The sequence below is a fragment of the Mizuhopecten yessoensis genome, unplaced genomic scaffold (assembly GCF_002113885.1).
Source record: "Mizuhopecten yessoensis strain PY_sf001 unplaced genomic scaffold, ASM211388v2 scaffold5547, whole genome shotgun sequence".
In the NCBI taxonomy this organism is placed as follows: domain Eukaryota; kingdom Metazoa; phylum Mollusca; class Bivalvia; order Pectinida; family Pectinidae; genus Mizuhopecten; species Mizuhopecten yessoensis.
The window spans coordinates 1,833,678-1,848,575 of record NW_018406103.1 but is presented as its reverse complement, the minus strand read 5'-3'; the positions used below and the strand labels follow the sequence as shown (position 1 = coordinate 1,848,575).

The window sequence follows — 14,898 nt, the reverse complement described above, 5'->3', positions numbered from 1 at the left end:
CTCAGGTGACCGTTAAGGCCCATGGGCCTCTTGTTTTCCTGGGTATTTCTTTTCTCTTTCTCTCTCAGAATTTATGAATTATCAAAATTCATGACATTCCACTGTACGTCAAAGTAACTTAACATATCATTTAGTGGTTTATAAAACATTATCAAATAAAGTCTTGTTTACTGCCATTTACCTGCTAATTATATTCATATGGCTTATGAAACTACATATATGAAAGTTGAGAGATGTTTCTTGAATTATGTCTTGCTTAGAACTTGTTCAAGTCTATTTTCTGTTACTATGGTTGCACATCAATATGTAACGGATTATGTATTTACAGGTATCAAAAGACGTCGTCTGCAGTGAAAACAGCATCTGAGAAAACGAATGCAGCTGTCTCGTCCTTTGGTGCTTCCGTCACGAAAAAGTTAGGTGATCTTAGGTAAGATTGTGGGTTTGGGGTTAAATTACTGTGGGTCATATAATGACAGCTAAAGTCACGTATTGACAGGCTTATATGGTGACAACTTCAGTCATGCCATATCACCATGGAAACGAATACATTGTATACCCAAAAATACAAATTTCACAGATTCTTGGATTTTCCTGGCCGCAATTGAAAAACATTTCATATACCTCTATGAAAGCTGGTACACAAAAATCAAACTCGTGCCGGGGTTGTGACTAAAGTTTTTTTGGAATTCTTGTTTTCATTGTCTTTCCTGTAACCATGGAAATAAATTATCTGAAAACACTAAATTTGCTGTTTTTAAGCATGACACTGTGTAAATGAGTCAATACATTTGATTATACACCATTTTACTCTCCATAAAACTATAGTGTTTTAAAAATATTAGCAGTAGAAGGCACAGATGCAGTTATAGAATTGATTAATAAAATCTATTACCTGTAACTTAGTGAGATCGGGTTATCTCAGTCGAGGGCTAGGATTCTGTAACGATTCTGTAACATAATCCCAAATGAGGCAGGCGTAAGCCGGGTTGGGATGTTACAGAATCTTATCCAGAGACTGAGGTAACAAGATCTTGTTTTCTCAAATCTTTTAGTTCCAAAAACTAATCAATTTCCTCTAAAGTCTAAAAGTACCCCATATTGGGCCTTATAAAAATATGATCTACTCACTACTAAAGCTATGCTTGAATGCTTCCACATAAAAATGTAGTCCGTCTTTGCAAAGAAGATAACATATTTCACTGTGTAGATTATATATTTCTTACAACTTCAGCAATCTGCCAACATCAGAACAATACATAAAAAGACATAACAGAATATTTATGATGCGAATTGTTGATTTTAAGCAGTTATCAAGCAGATGAATACATCGCTGTGAAAATTTCGTAAAATACTACAGACAGATTGGATGATATAGAAAAATCTGGCACGGGGTATCACGTGGGATATCCCTGTCTGAGGTGCCAGAAAGGGGGATAATGCCATGCTTTGCAATACCTTGTTATTTCTGCTGAGTAAAATTTTTGCTCTTCACTGTTAAATATATGTCATTGGGGGTTGCAAAGACAACAGTGGTCAGGTTATTTCGTTGAGTGTTGGAATTATTGGGTATATATTATCGGTATAATAATAATAATATACAACATTTGATATAGCGCTCTATCTAGCTAGAATAAGCCACTCTAAAGCGCTTTACAGTACATAGATATACATTTTATACAATCATTGCAATTAGCATATACATTAATCAATACAATTTTGAGGAATTTTGAAACAGACATTAGTCAACCAGTCAGTCATGCGAAAGATACACACGGCCTTGCTCAAACCATTGTCAACTTACCAGGCTTCTGTGGAGAACATACAAGTAGACCTTCGCAGGTACCGCTTAGTTATTGTGTCACATTGACCGCTCAGGGCACGCTCATCTTACGATTGCGTAAAACAAGTCCCAACAACAATTGGGAAAGTGGAGAACAAAACGAAAAACCTAAAGGAAGTGACATAGATAGGTATCCAAAGCAGGTGTATGTGCTCAGGTGTGCTCCTGTCAAAGTCATGTCCGACTGGTTTGGTCACATTCCACAGAACACGTGTACACTTACATGGTAAATTCTCCCTCATGATAGCAGGCCGAAAAAGGCAAAGATAAACTGCAGTGAGAATTTCCAGGTGTATGCAATCTTCTGCAAACTATTTATTATTTTGATTATTTTGATTATGCCCCGCTCAACGAGTTGGCGGGGCATATAGAAATGGGGTTCGTCCGTGCGTTTGTCCATGTACCTGGTTAAGAAGATTTGCTCTCATCTATATCTTGCCCACTACAAGTGATACATGGATTAAACTTGCTGGAAGGATCACTCTATAAAGGTTCATCTACTGATTGTTGCAGATGCTGAATTTGGCAAACATTTTATGTTTTAGTGACTTGCATAATAAAAATTCCATGAGTTGGTTAAAAAGTACTTGTTGTCATATATACATGTATCATGTTTTTAATGACTTCTGCACTGCGAGCGGGGGATATTGATGACAGCCTCTTCTTGTTTCATTACATTTTGATTTCATTTTTCAGGAATTCTAACACTTTCAAATCGGTAGAGGAGAAAGTTGGTGGTGCTTATTCTAATGTCAAGGTTAGTAGACTATTAAAACTATTTCTAATGATAATAACATGTACTAGTGTTTCGACCAAAGTGGGTTGCTAGAATGTGGAAATTGTATGTAGTTTTAAGCATGAGACTCCTAACATTCCCTCTTGTCTTTAAAGTCACTCCAATTTCTCAAAAGATTTAACTTCATTGCTAGCTTCAAAGAAAATATTGGCTTCAGACAAAATTGTTATTGCTAATAAAAATGTGTGTGGGTTTGATTTAAGATAATAGATTTGATGACATTGCAACATATATGCCTTTTGCATATATTTCCAAAAGGATGTGATTTTTTCATGAAAAAAAAAATAGAAATTCATTGAAAAGGATTTGATCATGTGTCTTAAATTCTTTTTAAAAATAAAAATAAATGACTTTGGAATGAAGTATTTTGACATTGTCATTTGCAGGATAATTTTTATTTTTAATTTCAAACTGTTTATTTTATCCGTATTTTTCCTTTCTTTGAGAAATTGGATTTGCAGTTGGTTGATGCTTTTAATTGTGGCTCAAAATTTATTTTAGCTTTATTAATATTTTATATCCAATTGTGTAAGAGAAATGAAAAATTAAATCAAACAAGTCTGTGTACTGCGCAGTCATTTTAGTTATGTACCGGTATGTTGACTAACAGAAGTTGAATGGTTTAAATGTGAGGCTGTTTGTGTTTGTATAGACATCTCGGTCTATAGGGAATATGAAAGGACGGCTTGGCATGGTAAGTGACAGGGTGTTGTAATGCTGTAGATTTGATTGTCAGTATTTTGTTTCTGTATTGTAAAATAGCAACTTTAGTTTTGCTGTTGTAAGAAGAACACCATCTGAATGACTTTTTGTACTTGTAATATTTTGTAGGCAATGTTTTATTTTTTACACCACATCTTTGTATTAACTCATCTGGACCCATCGGACCACGAGAGCTCATGCCCTACTGTAGCATCTGTCGTTCATCTTTCAAGAAGTTCCTAAATGTCTTCTTCTTCTGAACCACTGATCGTTATTTCACATCAGTTGACTGGAACGACCATTAGGTGTTGTGGATTCAAAATATTAAGCAAATACAGGGGCTGGTTCCCATGTTAGGTAAATGGGCGGGACAAACAATTGATAGTTTGGTTATATTGCTTTAATCAACTTCTCTAGAACTAGAATTTTGAGATGGATTTTAACCATATTTCAACATTCATACAAATGAAGCGACAATCCTCCGAAGGCTGAGGGGTGGGTCCAAAGAGGATAATTTGGCTTTATTGATTTAAGTGACCACTTTTCTGGAACTAAAGGAAGAATAACAACCATATTTGGGTGCAAGCATCTTCATGTGGTGGGTATTAAACATTTGTTTAAATGGGCTGACTTTAGGTTTGTGGGCAGGGTCAGACAGGGTCAGAAAGCGATTTTTACTGGGAAATGGTTCAGATCCCCACCCTTTGGACATGCATACAATTCCTGAGTATGACAATGCTAATACACATATGCTTCCAGGATTGGCCCCTGGGTCTAGCCCCACACCTGGCGACTTAGATGTTGTGTCATAACTTTGAAATGTTTTAGATCCCTACCCCATAACCATATATGGTATTGCTGGGCATGAAATGTCTAATGCAGATAATTATCTGTTATAAGGATAAGCTCCTTATCCCTGGAATCTTTTTGTATTGTATATCAGGCGAGTGATACAGGCCCTCTGGGCCTTTTGTGTTCAAGGTGTTGTCATGATGTTGTTGAATATATTTATTTCTGTTTAAAAATGAAAAAGTTAACCTGAGAATTCTAATAGATTCACAGGATTTCGTAAGAAAGCAAGCAATATTAAAAGCTGATAGAAGTCATTGAAACAAATGTTTCAAAATGATGATGGAGCCCTTGTCTCAGACACAGCTTGTTACAACACGCGTAGAGATTACTCACATTACTGAGCCTTTAAACTTGTATTACTGTATAACTGGTAACTTCGGCCCTTAACCAGTAACATTTATGTTCACCCTGTGCTACATGTAGTTTCGCCCGTCACATGCAATGATTAAACTACTAGTTCTGTGTACAAAGGGAGATAATCTCCTGTATCCAAGATGGCAGTCTTTATGAATCATCGATCTTTCCCTTAAAAAGAAACAGAAAATTTCAACTTTCACCAAAAAATTTCAAAGATTCCAAAATGTCCCAACATGAAGCTCTGATATTTAGCAAGACATTTACGAATCTTACACCAAGGGTTGAGATATTTCGTTTGGCACTATAATGGGGAATTATTATTTTTCTCACATCTCTAAAAAGGGAATTCAATTAAGAATATTCTCAATGCTAACCAAACACATGATGTCACCTGATTATAAAAAACTAAACATCATCATTTGCTGGGGTCGCAGTGGCCGAGTAGTTAAGGCATCCCACCGTCTACAATTACTTCCTCTCCACCACTGGGTTGCTGGTTCCAGGCCAATTTTGGACAGTTGCCAGGTACTGGCCGACGGTCGGTGGTTTTTCTCCGTGAGTTTCGGTTTTCCTCCATCACCAAAACCTGGCACGTCCTTAAATAACCATAGCTGTTAAAAGGACGTAAAACACACACAAACCAAATCGTAATTTCCTTCCATTGTAACATAACAATTATGGGATATAGCTTGCCTATTCCCACTACGGATGTATGATAGTAATAGTGTCGGTCTATAAGTATACTCATGTGTTTGACGTTACTCTGCAGCAGGGCCACCCCACTGACAAAAAGGGCCGTAAGTCTATGTATTAAGCGAGTGTGGATTTCAGAAATTTACTCAACCTACCTGTGCATGAGATTTCTATGATATCAATGTAAATAAGAAAATACACTGTATATATATATTTATATTAATATAGGTAAGACAATTAATTACCCATACTTGCCAACATTTTTGAAATTTCCATGCGGGAGATTCTGCAAAATTGAAACATAAATAAAATGTGTGTATACACCCCTAGGGACAAAACAACCCTGTTTTGAGTTGTTCTTTCAGATCTTAGAATAAAGGAACAGTTAAACAATTCATACTTTGAAAACACTAAATTTAAGGGTCCAAAATAGGGAGTCTCCCAAAGTATAATAATCATTTGTGTTTACATTATATGCTTATTTAATCAAGCTGATCTTTTTATAGTATTGTGATATAACGCATGTGTATAATTATCATTAAAATGTTCTCCTCAATAGTAAAATTATCACTGTTTTCCCATATAGAATTTTTATCGAATTTATATATGATGCCGAAATTGTGCGATCGGCTGCATCCTCGACTTACTTACCAGTGTTTACACTGTCTTGTGTGCTCTGTACCCCTGGAATATGTCATGGAGAAATGGAAGGCTGTGTACGTGCCACTTTGTGTATGATACAAGTAGGCTAGGTTGATCTTTTGATGGTTTGATTTTTTGATGTTCATAAAAAAAATTGCAGATCAGTGTAACAGTAAAACTGGTTTTGTAGTTGGGTGTTATCTTCAAATTACAGTTATAAGCCTTAAAGTGATTGGTCAATATTTTTCACCTGAAGCCAATGAAATAGTGACTGCGGTGGGTAAGCCGTTAAGGCGTCTAAAAAACTCTGCTACCACTAAGCCCTCCACGACTGGGTGGCTGGTTCGAGGCCTACGTGGGGAGCAATCGCTAGGTACTGGCCATATAGGTCTGTGGTTTTTCTCTGGGAACTCCGGCTTTCCTCCACCACCAAAACCTGGCATGTCCTTAAATGACCATAGCTGTTAATAGGACATGAAACGCAAACAAACCAAACAAATCAAATAGCTTATCATCTGCATTCAAATTTGTCGTGACATATTCCAGGGCTGCAGAGAATGTATGTTAATATCGTAACTGCTGGAATTTTGAGGGATGGGTCAGCTGTTGATTTGATTGTGACGTAATTTGACAAATTCAATCATACATTGTGATTTCACAAATAAATGATGAAAGTTTTGTATGAAAAAAAATGTGAATTAATAAAAATCCTCATTGATTATGTTACTATTGAATACATGTCCCTCGACCTAGAATTCTTCAATTCACTAAAATGTTGATATATCCTTGCGAATATGGAACTGTTATATAAGAAAGAATCTATCATTCGCTTCCCTTCATATTATATTTATGATACTCATTTTGGATTTTTATTCATGTTTGAGAGCCTATGGCAAATATGAAAAATCCAAAACGAGTATCATAAATCTAATATGGCTAATATGACACTGCATAACACAATATTCATATGATAAATTAGTATTTTGTATAACTTTCCGAATATTATCATTGTTATAATGAGATATTATTCTATGTGTTTCATTTTATAAACATAATCATGAGAGAATGGTATCCATTTTTGAAAGGTAAATAAATAAATAATCAAATGAAAACTTAAAAAAACGATCGAACTGCTTATCTGTATCGTCACATGTGAGACACACAATGAAGTATTCTCTCATTTGTATTGTATGATTTTGTTGTAGGCCAAGGTAACTGGCAGTAAATCGGAAGGCAGTTTTGAGGACGCTTTACAGAGTGAACGGGCCAAAGAAGGAGGTGCCAACGGGACAGCCGTACCAGAAGCAAATTCATTACCCGAGGAAAAAGTTCCGCTATGATCACAACAAGACAACTGTGTCGAAGTGAACATAGCTCGCAATGTGAAACGTGCCGATCAAAAGCTTGAGGTGTGAAATCTGTGTCTAGTAAAAGCTTTCCCAGCAAAATCTGCATCACTTATAAGTTTGTGATGTGAAATCTTCTCTTTTGGAAGCTTTTAACAAGACCAGGATTTCGATAAAAAAAAAATGATTCCAAATCTGCATTAGGTAAAAGCTTGCAATTTATGTAAAGTCAATATCAATTGAAAGCTTGTAAATTATGTATGACACTTCACTTGTGTATGACTCCCTAAAAAATGATCTTACTAGTGTCAAATGGCTATAGAAACATTGTTTTAACTTGGACCACCCCAGCATGAAATGTTCGGTCAATAAGTCCCATCCTCACCGGAGATACAAAAAGAACATGTTATTATTTTTTAAAAAATGGGGGGAAATTTCGGAAAATTACATTTTTTTTATAGAATTTAAGACCGTTTTTAATTACAGGTTATCGATAAGTTATTGTTTTCCGTATTATTTATGTAATTGTATATATATTTAATATGCTATTGAGTGGTCACCGAATCATTAATTCCAGGTAGAAAATATTCCATCTGTATATAAACTGATGTAGTAGAAAGAGGAAACAAGTTTTCCTTTTTTGCCAAATACATTTATGAATTTCCTTTACCAATTTGTAAACTCAACAAAAAATCTGCACTGAGGGTTAAAATAGATTTTTTTTTCCTCAAATAAGACGGCTTACCAGGTATATAGGCTATGCCCAATGCCCAATTCCGTTTGTACTTCTCAGATGTACAAAAAAATATTCCAAAATGAAAGGAAATAAATTCCACAAAAAAAAATAAAGGAATTTTTAAACATTTTTTCATTCTTTATGTTTTCAAGTGAAGCTTGTTTAAATATCAGAAAAAGTACATGTCTGTATACAAATTTTTCAGATTAGAAGTTTTTCTATTTATAAAGAAGTTGAGCTTTTTATATAAAAAGAAGGAATCTGTGATTCGGTGTTTGAATGTGTTGTGCAGATGAGGGACCAGAACATTTGATGTCAAAATATGTTTTATTGTTAGGTATTATTTCATCAGATTGTTTTATATAAAATAAAAGTCTACAAACGGCACCCACACTCACACAACTTTAGGAAATGGTTACACTAGTACTAGAAACACAAATTATCCATTCATCCTTGTAGTTACATTGAAACCTTACCAAATATTTTAAACATGGAGGGGGTGAATAAGTTGAGATAAAGAGTACCATAAAATTGACATATTATTGCCATTGTCACTATAATTGTTCTATATTTTAGCATTTGAAAACAATACCTCAAATATCTTAAGAAGAAAAAAAACTGCAGATGTCAAACTAGTTCTACATTTTACCAATGTTGTTATCCAGGAATTATAAATTTACGGCATTAAAATGAGAGATGAATGACAAGGGAAGTAACTCTAACCAAGATAAATTCAAATTATAAAATACATGCAGTGGAAATATAATTCGCAATTAGAACGGGTGCAATGGTACTCTTTACCTTAAAGATACAGATACATTTCGGTCAAGTGTGGGGTGTTACTAACTGGAAAATGTTACGTAGTGACTAATACTGTATAGAAGATCACCACATATAATTTCATGAACCCTTTTCACAAAGCAATGTATGGTTTCATTTGTTTTCACATTTTTTACTCTCTTTATGGACATTTTTGCATCTGTTGACATGATTTGGTTAAAACATGATAGATGACAGTTTATATGTATCACAGCAACACTTTCAATTTTAGTTTTGAAGAAAGAAAGTTTGAAATTGATTTACTTTTCATTCGTTTTCGTACTTTTCCTCCCACACTTTTGTTTAATTTCATGAATTTGTCTTTACATAAAAATAATGAAGAAACAGAATGTTTCAATTAAATTTATATATATGTATATATATATATATTAAAGATCTCTGTTCCACTGCACTTATATATATAGTATATAAGTAACCTCCCCTTAATGTCCTTTCTATATACATGTAACTAGAACAGTTGAGCGGTCGTATAGCAATCTGACGTCCAGGGTTCAAATCTCAGTCTAGCCCTGCTGACGTTTAATTTTTGGCAGTGGTACGGGGATCTTTAAAAAATTATTTGTATTAATCCATTTGATTTATTCGTATCATAATTGCTTTATTGGGTGTGTGCTTTGATCCTGTACTGTATTGTATTTCAATTGTTCATTTCATGTGATGATATAAAAGATTTTAATATAGCCGAGACATATTAGGTCCAAAACTATAGAAGAAATATTTTCATGTATGTGGTCTGCGCTGTGAAACATTAATGCATTCTTTTTCACAATCAGAAATATCTTGCAAATGTTTCACAATACAAATGTAATAGCCATTTTGAGAAAAGAAAATGCTTTAAACAATAGTAATTTGTTGTGTACTCTATTGAACTTCTAGTCAGTTTGCAATGCATTAAATACAGATTTTCAGTACAAAAATAATCTTATAGGCCAAACAAAATAATTGTTGTTTCCACTTTCAACTCTCAAACATTTCGGGTAAGGTACATATATTGATTATGTGGGATGGCAAAACTTTTTTTTGTGATTTTGTTTTCAAAGGTTTACGCAGAAAGCCTTTTCAACTTTTATAGTGGCTGTTTAAAATTAGCTAAAATAGGTCAGCACCAAGCATTAGGGTAGATTGAGAAAGTGGGAACAAAGATTTAGTTTTTGGTCTCCGATTCAAAATTGCAATTCCTGTCATAATATTGAATGAAGTTCATTGCTTTAAATTCTGATCAGGAAAATATAAGTAAGTTCATTTGTTAAACTTCTGTTTGTTCTGCAGTGTATCGGTGAGAGGTCATCTCGCAATAAATTGTGTATTATCGTTCTTGCAATATTTTTAGCATCTTTAAACCCAAAGTCTAAAACTGTAACATATTTTTGAATTCATTCCATTTGTCATCCCTGGACGGACTGAAATTCAGACATTATGTTTTGTTCGTAATTTACACAATAGTATTTAATAAAGTTACGATTATATGAAAATTATGAAAATGATCAAGGATGGACTGAAATTAAAACGTGTTTTGTTAATAACACAAAAGTACTTTCTATTTTATGGTAATACATAAATGTTTCGAAATTTTCAAAGACTTTAATAGAGCAGCAAAATGTAATGAATATTTGAAATCCTTCATCATCATAAGGATGTGATTTATTTTTGTTGGGAACGGCAATTCTGACTGGGAAGTGCGTCAGAATTTACATTTGTTTTGTTGAGTAAAACAATAATCCAACAGTAAAAAGATTTTTTTGAAGTTACATCCGACCTGTTTTCTGGTGTTAAAGGTAAATGATTGTAGTTCCATTGTGTCAGCCATATTTGTCCGTTGTAAATTGACCTAAACTATACACACGTACACATGACATTAAGTTTTCTTTCATTTGTTTTACACCATTTAACTCATTCACCCCTGAAGACACATTTGAACTCTTCCAATTCATAGGTTGGAATAGTTTATTATAAAATTTCAGGGGTGAATGCGTTCAACATCACAATGCAATTCAGTATACAGTAAAACCTTGCTATACTGCCACCATTTGTCCAGGTAAATTTTGCCATTATAAAGGGGTTTGGGATGTTTGCAGTGACAAAGTGACAAATGAAACAGAAGGCATTATAACAAAGGTTTATAATTTGCTTTACTGCCACCATTTGTGTAGATAAATGTTGACATTATAAAGGGGTTTGGTGGGTTTTTTGGCAAATGATGAAGTGGCAAAGGAAAAAACAGCCATTGTATGTCTAGATAAATGTTGACACTATATAGGGGTTCAGAGTTCTGTTGGCAGTTGATGAAGTGGCGAAGGAAACAAAAAGCATTATAATAAGGTTTTATTGTACCAATCCTAATTTGCCTCCATTTCATTTGTACATAATTTGCATATTGTTAAAGATATCAATAGTTAGAAGATGAACCAGGAAAAACCTGGCTGTATTAAGGCATTGGTGTTGTATATAAAATTCTATTATTAATCACAGAGTTGATTGCTTTACCTGAGCAAGTTGCATTGCCTTGTCCATTGATGGTCCAATCAACTGTCCAAAAGTGATAAAATAATCTCTCTCTTTGTGTAGGTATTCCACTACATTACTCAACATCTTTGTCTGGCTACTTACAAGTCACCTGGTCATGTGTTTATAGTTCATGCTTTTCTGACATCTGTGATCGTGGAAAGCAATCAAGTTGCTACAAATGACAAAGTATTTTGTTGTGTATGATCACAAACAGAACAATGTGGAGTAAAGTAAATTGAAAGGTTTATTTCATAAATAGTTTCAAAAGCAACATTTTGGAATTTCATAGAATTTGCTTCGCAAATGTTAACACAGTATGAAAAATATCTTCAGGTATTAGATTCTGAACAACACAGACAGATCCCATTCAGTATCAGTTCATGCTTTTTAAAAGGAGATATGCCTTGTACAAAATTATTATGGATACAAGTTCGTGTATTTGTTTTAATATTTAACAAAAAAAAGTGCTTATCAATATGCTTGCCTTTTTCTTCGTTGTAACAAAGATGAGAAGTCATTTAATTTTTGTTAACAAAACTTCAAAGGAATTATAATTACCAGTATTTAGGGGCATGTTATCATTTCATATTTATTGATTCTACAATAAAGAAATATTACTGTTTTTATGTTCGTTTTGATTTCTTTCAATAAAAAACATTCCATCTCAAAAAGTAGATTTGGATTGCTTTAATTTTTTTAGCTCACCTGGTCAACACTTTGAACGATTTTCTTTGATGCTAGATGCTTCAATTAATGCATGAACAGGTTATTGAATGTATCCAATGCCTACAGGTAAAGTATCTATATATCCACGATACTAAACATACCTTCTACAGTAATCTTTGTTAACCATTTTGAAATACATTGAAAACAAAATAAAAAATGTTTAAAATATCAGCTGTCTCGGACTTCTCATTGTATTTGTATAATGCATCCTTGAGGAGGGACACTCAACTTTATAAATCGTCAGTTTACTATCGCAAAGTTTTGCAGTTCTTTTGATGTATATCAAAGGATCCAACTAGACTACTTCTAGTGGCACATCCAGAGCCTTCAATTTCATCAAGACATCTATGTTGGTTTTATTAGCTCACCTGGTCCTGAATGGCCAAGCAGATTTGACTAAATTTGGTCTGGAGCATCCCTAGGCCAGGGGGACTCAATTTTGTATAAACGGTGGGTGTGGCCCCCCTGGGGGCAGAGGGGCGGACCCCAATAGGGGAAATAGAGGTAAAACCTTTAAAATCCTTCTACCGTAGTGATTAAGGGATTTTATCCTAATTTAGTCTGGGGCATCCTTGGGCCAAGGGGACTTTAAAATCCTTCTTCTGTAGGAATGAAAGGATTTTTTCCATATTTGGTCTGAAGCATCCTTAGGTGAAGGGGAACCAATTTTGTATAAACCGTTGGTGTGACCCCCCTGGTACCTGAGGGGTGGGGCCCAATAGGGAAAATAGAAGTAAAACCTTTATAATCCTTCTACCCATAGGGATTAAGGGATTTTATCCTAATTTAGTCTGGAGCATCCTTGGGCAAAAGGGACTCAATTTTGTATAAACAGCGAGTGTGGCCCTCCTGGGGGCAGAAGGGAGGGGCCCAATAGGGGAAACAGCAAATTCTTCAAATACCTTCTTCTGTACGAATGACAGGATTTTGTCCAAATTTGGTATGAAGCATCCTTGGGTGAAGGGGAACCAATTTTGTATAAACAGTCTGTCTAACCCCCTTGGAGGCAGAGGCGGAGCCCAATAGGGGAAATATAGGTAAAACCTTTAGAATCCTTCTTCTACCATAGGGATTAAGGGATTTTATCCTTAGTCTGAAGCATCCTTGGGCCAAGGGGTCTCAGTTTTGTATAATTGGTAGGTATGACCCCCCTAGGGGCATAGGGGTGGGGCTCTGTTTTAAGTTTGTTCTCGCTATATCTCAAGTACTGGATGGATCTCTCTGAAATTTTACATGTACTTACAGCATCTACCATGGAGTGCTATACCTTCACTTCATACCAATTATTTTAAACATATTCAGGCCCTCCTGTTATAGTATATACTATAGTAAATTTTGTGTTTACGACGGCTTGCTATTATGACGCGATAGATTTAAAGTCATTGTGATGTCATACATTTGTACGCCATTTCCTGTACCTCCGAATAAACAAGATGGACGTTACTTGAAACAACCATTGACTTTCGCCCTTGAAGGCCAGCCAGGAGGCCAAAATATTGCGACTTAAGAGTGACATTTGTTCTGTATTTCTATCTTTTCCCCCCCTTTCAAACATCTGTTGTTTATTACTACAGTATGTGTTGCAACCGAAAAACTCAAGTTTCGAAGAAAAAGGTTCATATGTGGCGAAATGTACCGATAGACAATACACTACTTCAACAACTGAATGTAGCCCGCCGATTCCGTTATACCCCAAGCTCCAACCAAATTCAGCAGCAAGGGTGTAACAGAATGTAAAAGTTTCTTTAACCCTTTCACCCCTATGCTACTTTAGCAGACTCTACCATACATTGATATGAATGAGTCCATTATGGTCTATAGTGGCGAAAGGGTTAAAGAATCTCTTTGTGATATAAGTTCAATATGTTAATATTCCAATTTCCGAATGAAATGTGCCAGATTCCATGTCTTATTGTTACAGATAAAACAAAGCTTTATGTTTTGTAAAATTTTATTTTAATGAGAAATGAAAATAATTATATTAATAATGACAATAAAATAAATGAATGATTTTTTTTCAACTTTGTAGCAACACGTACAACAAATGAAAGAGAGAAGAGAGATCCCTAGACATATCGCAAAACTTTACCACTTTGGAATTCTGAACTTTCACACCATCCCAACCACACCCATTCACCCATGATTTTGAAGAGACACACGCTCTTTTCTTTGCTCCATCAGGTGTTTATCAGAGAAATTAATTGTGATTTCCCCAGTATGCCTCATTTGAATTTCCGATTTGGAAATCTATAAACAAATCCAAATTTAAATAAATACCTCTGACACAATTGTTCAGTAAATGCAGCATATGAAGAAAGCGCAGAATAATCATTTTGTCATAAATATTCCAATTTCTTGTACTCACGAATTGTTATTATGATCACCAAAATTTCAGAAAGTCGCCAATAAACACCTGCACTTATAAATATTCATCAACTTTTAGCACTTGTGACAGAGATTTAACATGTATCGCACCACTCATAACACTAGTAAAGTTCCCTGGATGAATTAAACAAAGTGGTTACCAATAGGTTAATACCTAATAAACACAGTCAAGCTTAAACAAAACTCTCACAGCACCGACATGCTTGCACACAAGCAATATGCATAGAATTCTTTATAAATCTCATGCACACAATTTCATTTGAAACTGGAGATCATTTTTGGATCCTGTAAATGTCAAATACAAAGAAAATAACTTCCCTCTGATGGCATGGTGCAGGATTTTTAAAGTTATTTTTAACACATCGGCTTAATATAGAATTTCCTGTCATCTGCCATTGCTCTTCCAATCTTCAAGTGATGTTTTACACGCCCAGTGGAGCATAGTATAGTGTATCTTTCCACCAATGGATTCTCT

At 34.7% G+C, this 14,898-nt stretch overlaps 1 protein-coding gene across 8 annotated transcripts in view; it reads left to right on the top strand.

The window, feature by feature from the left end:
• Positions 1-9,116, top strand: part of LOC110450927 (tumor protein D54-like) — a 44,681-nt gene extending 35,565 nt beyond the window's left edge. For 4 of the 8 annotated variants that reach the window (XM_021498734.1, XM_021498736.1, XM_021498735.1 and 1 more), the window contains 3 exons: positions 329-430; positions 2,540-2,600; positions 7,091-9,116. In XM_021498734.1, the coding sequence (XP_021354409.1) occupies positions 329-430; positions 2,540-2,600; positions 7,091-7,225 (298 nt within the window). In that variant the 3' untranslated portion in view covers positions 7,226-9,116. Of the gene's footprint in view, positions 1-328; positions 431-2,539; positions 2,601-3,291; positions 5,505-7,090 lie in introns of those variants that run through there. The other 4 variants (XM_021498741.1, XM_021498738.1, XM_021498737.1 and 1 more) reach the window with 3 other exon arrangements.
• Positions 9,117-14,898: the final 5,782 nt, after the last annotated feature.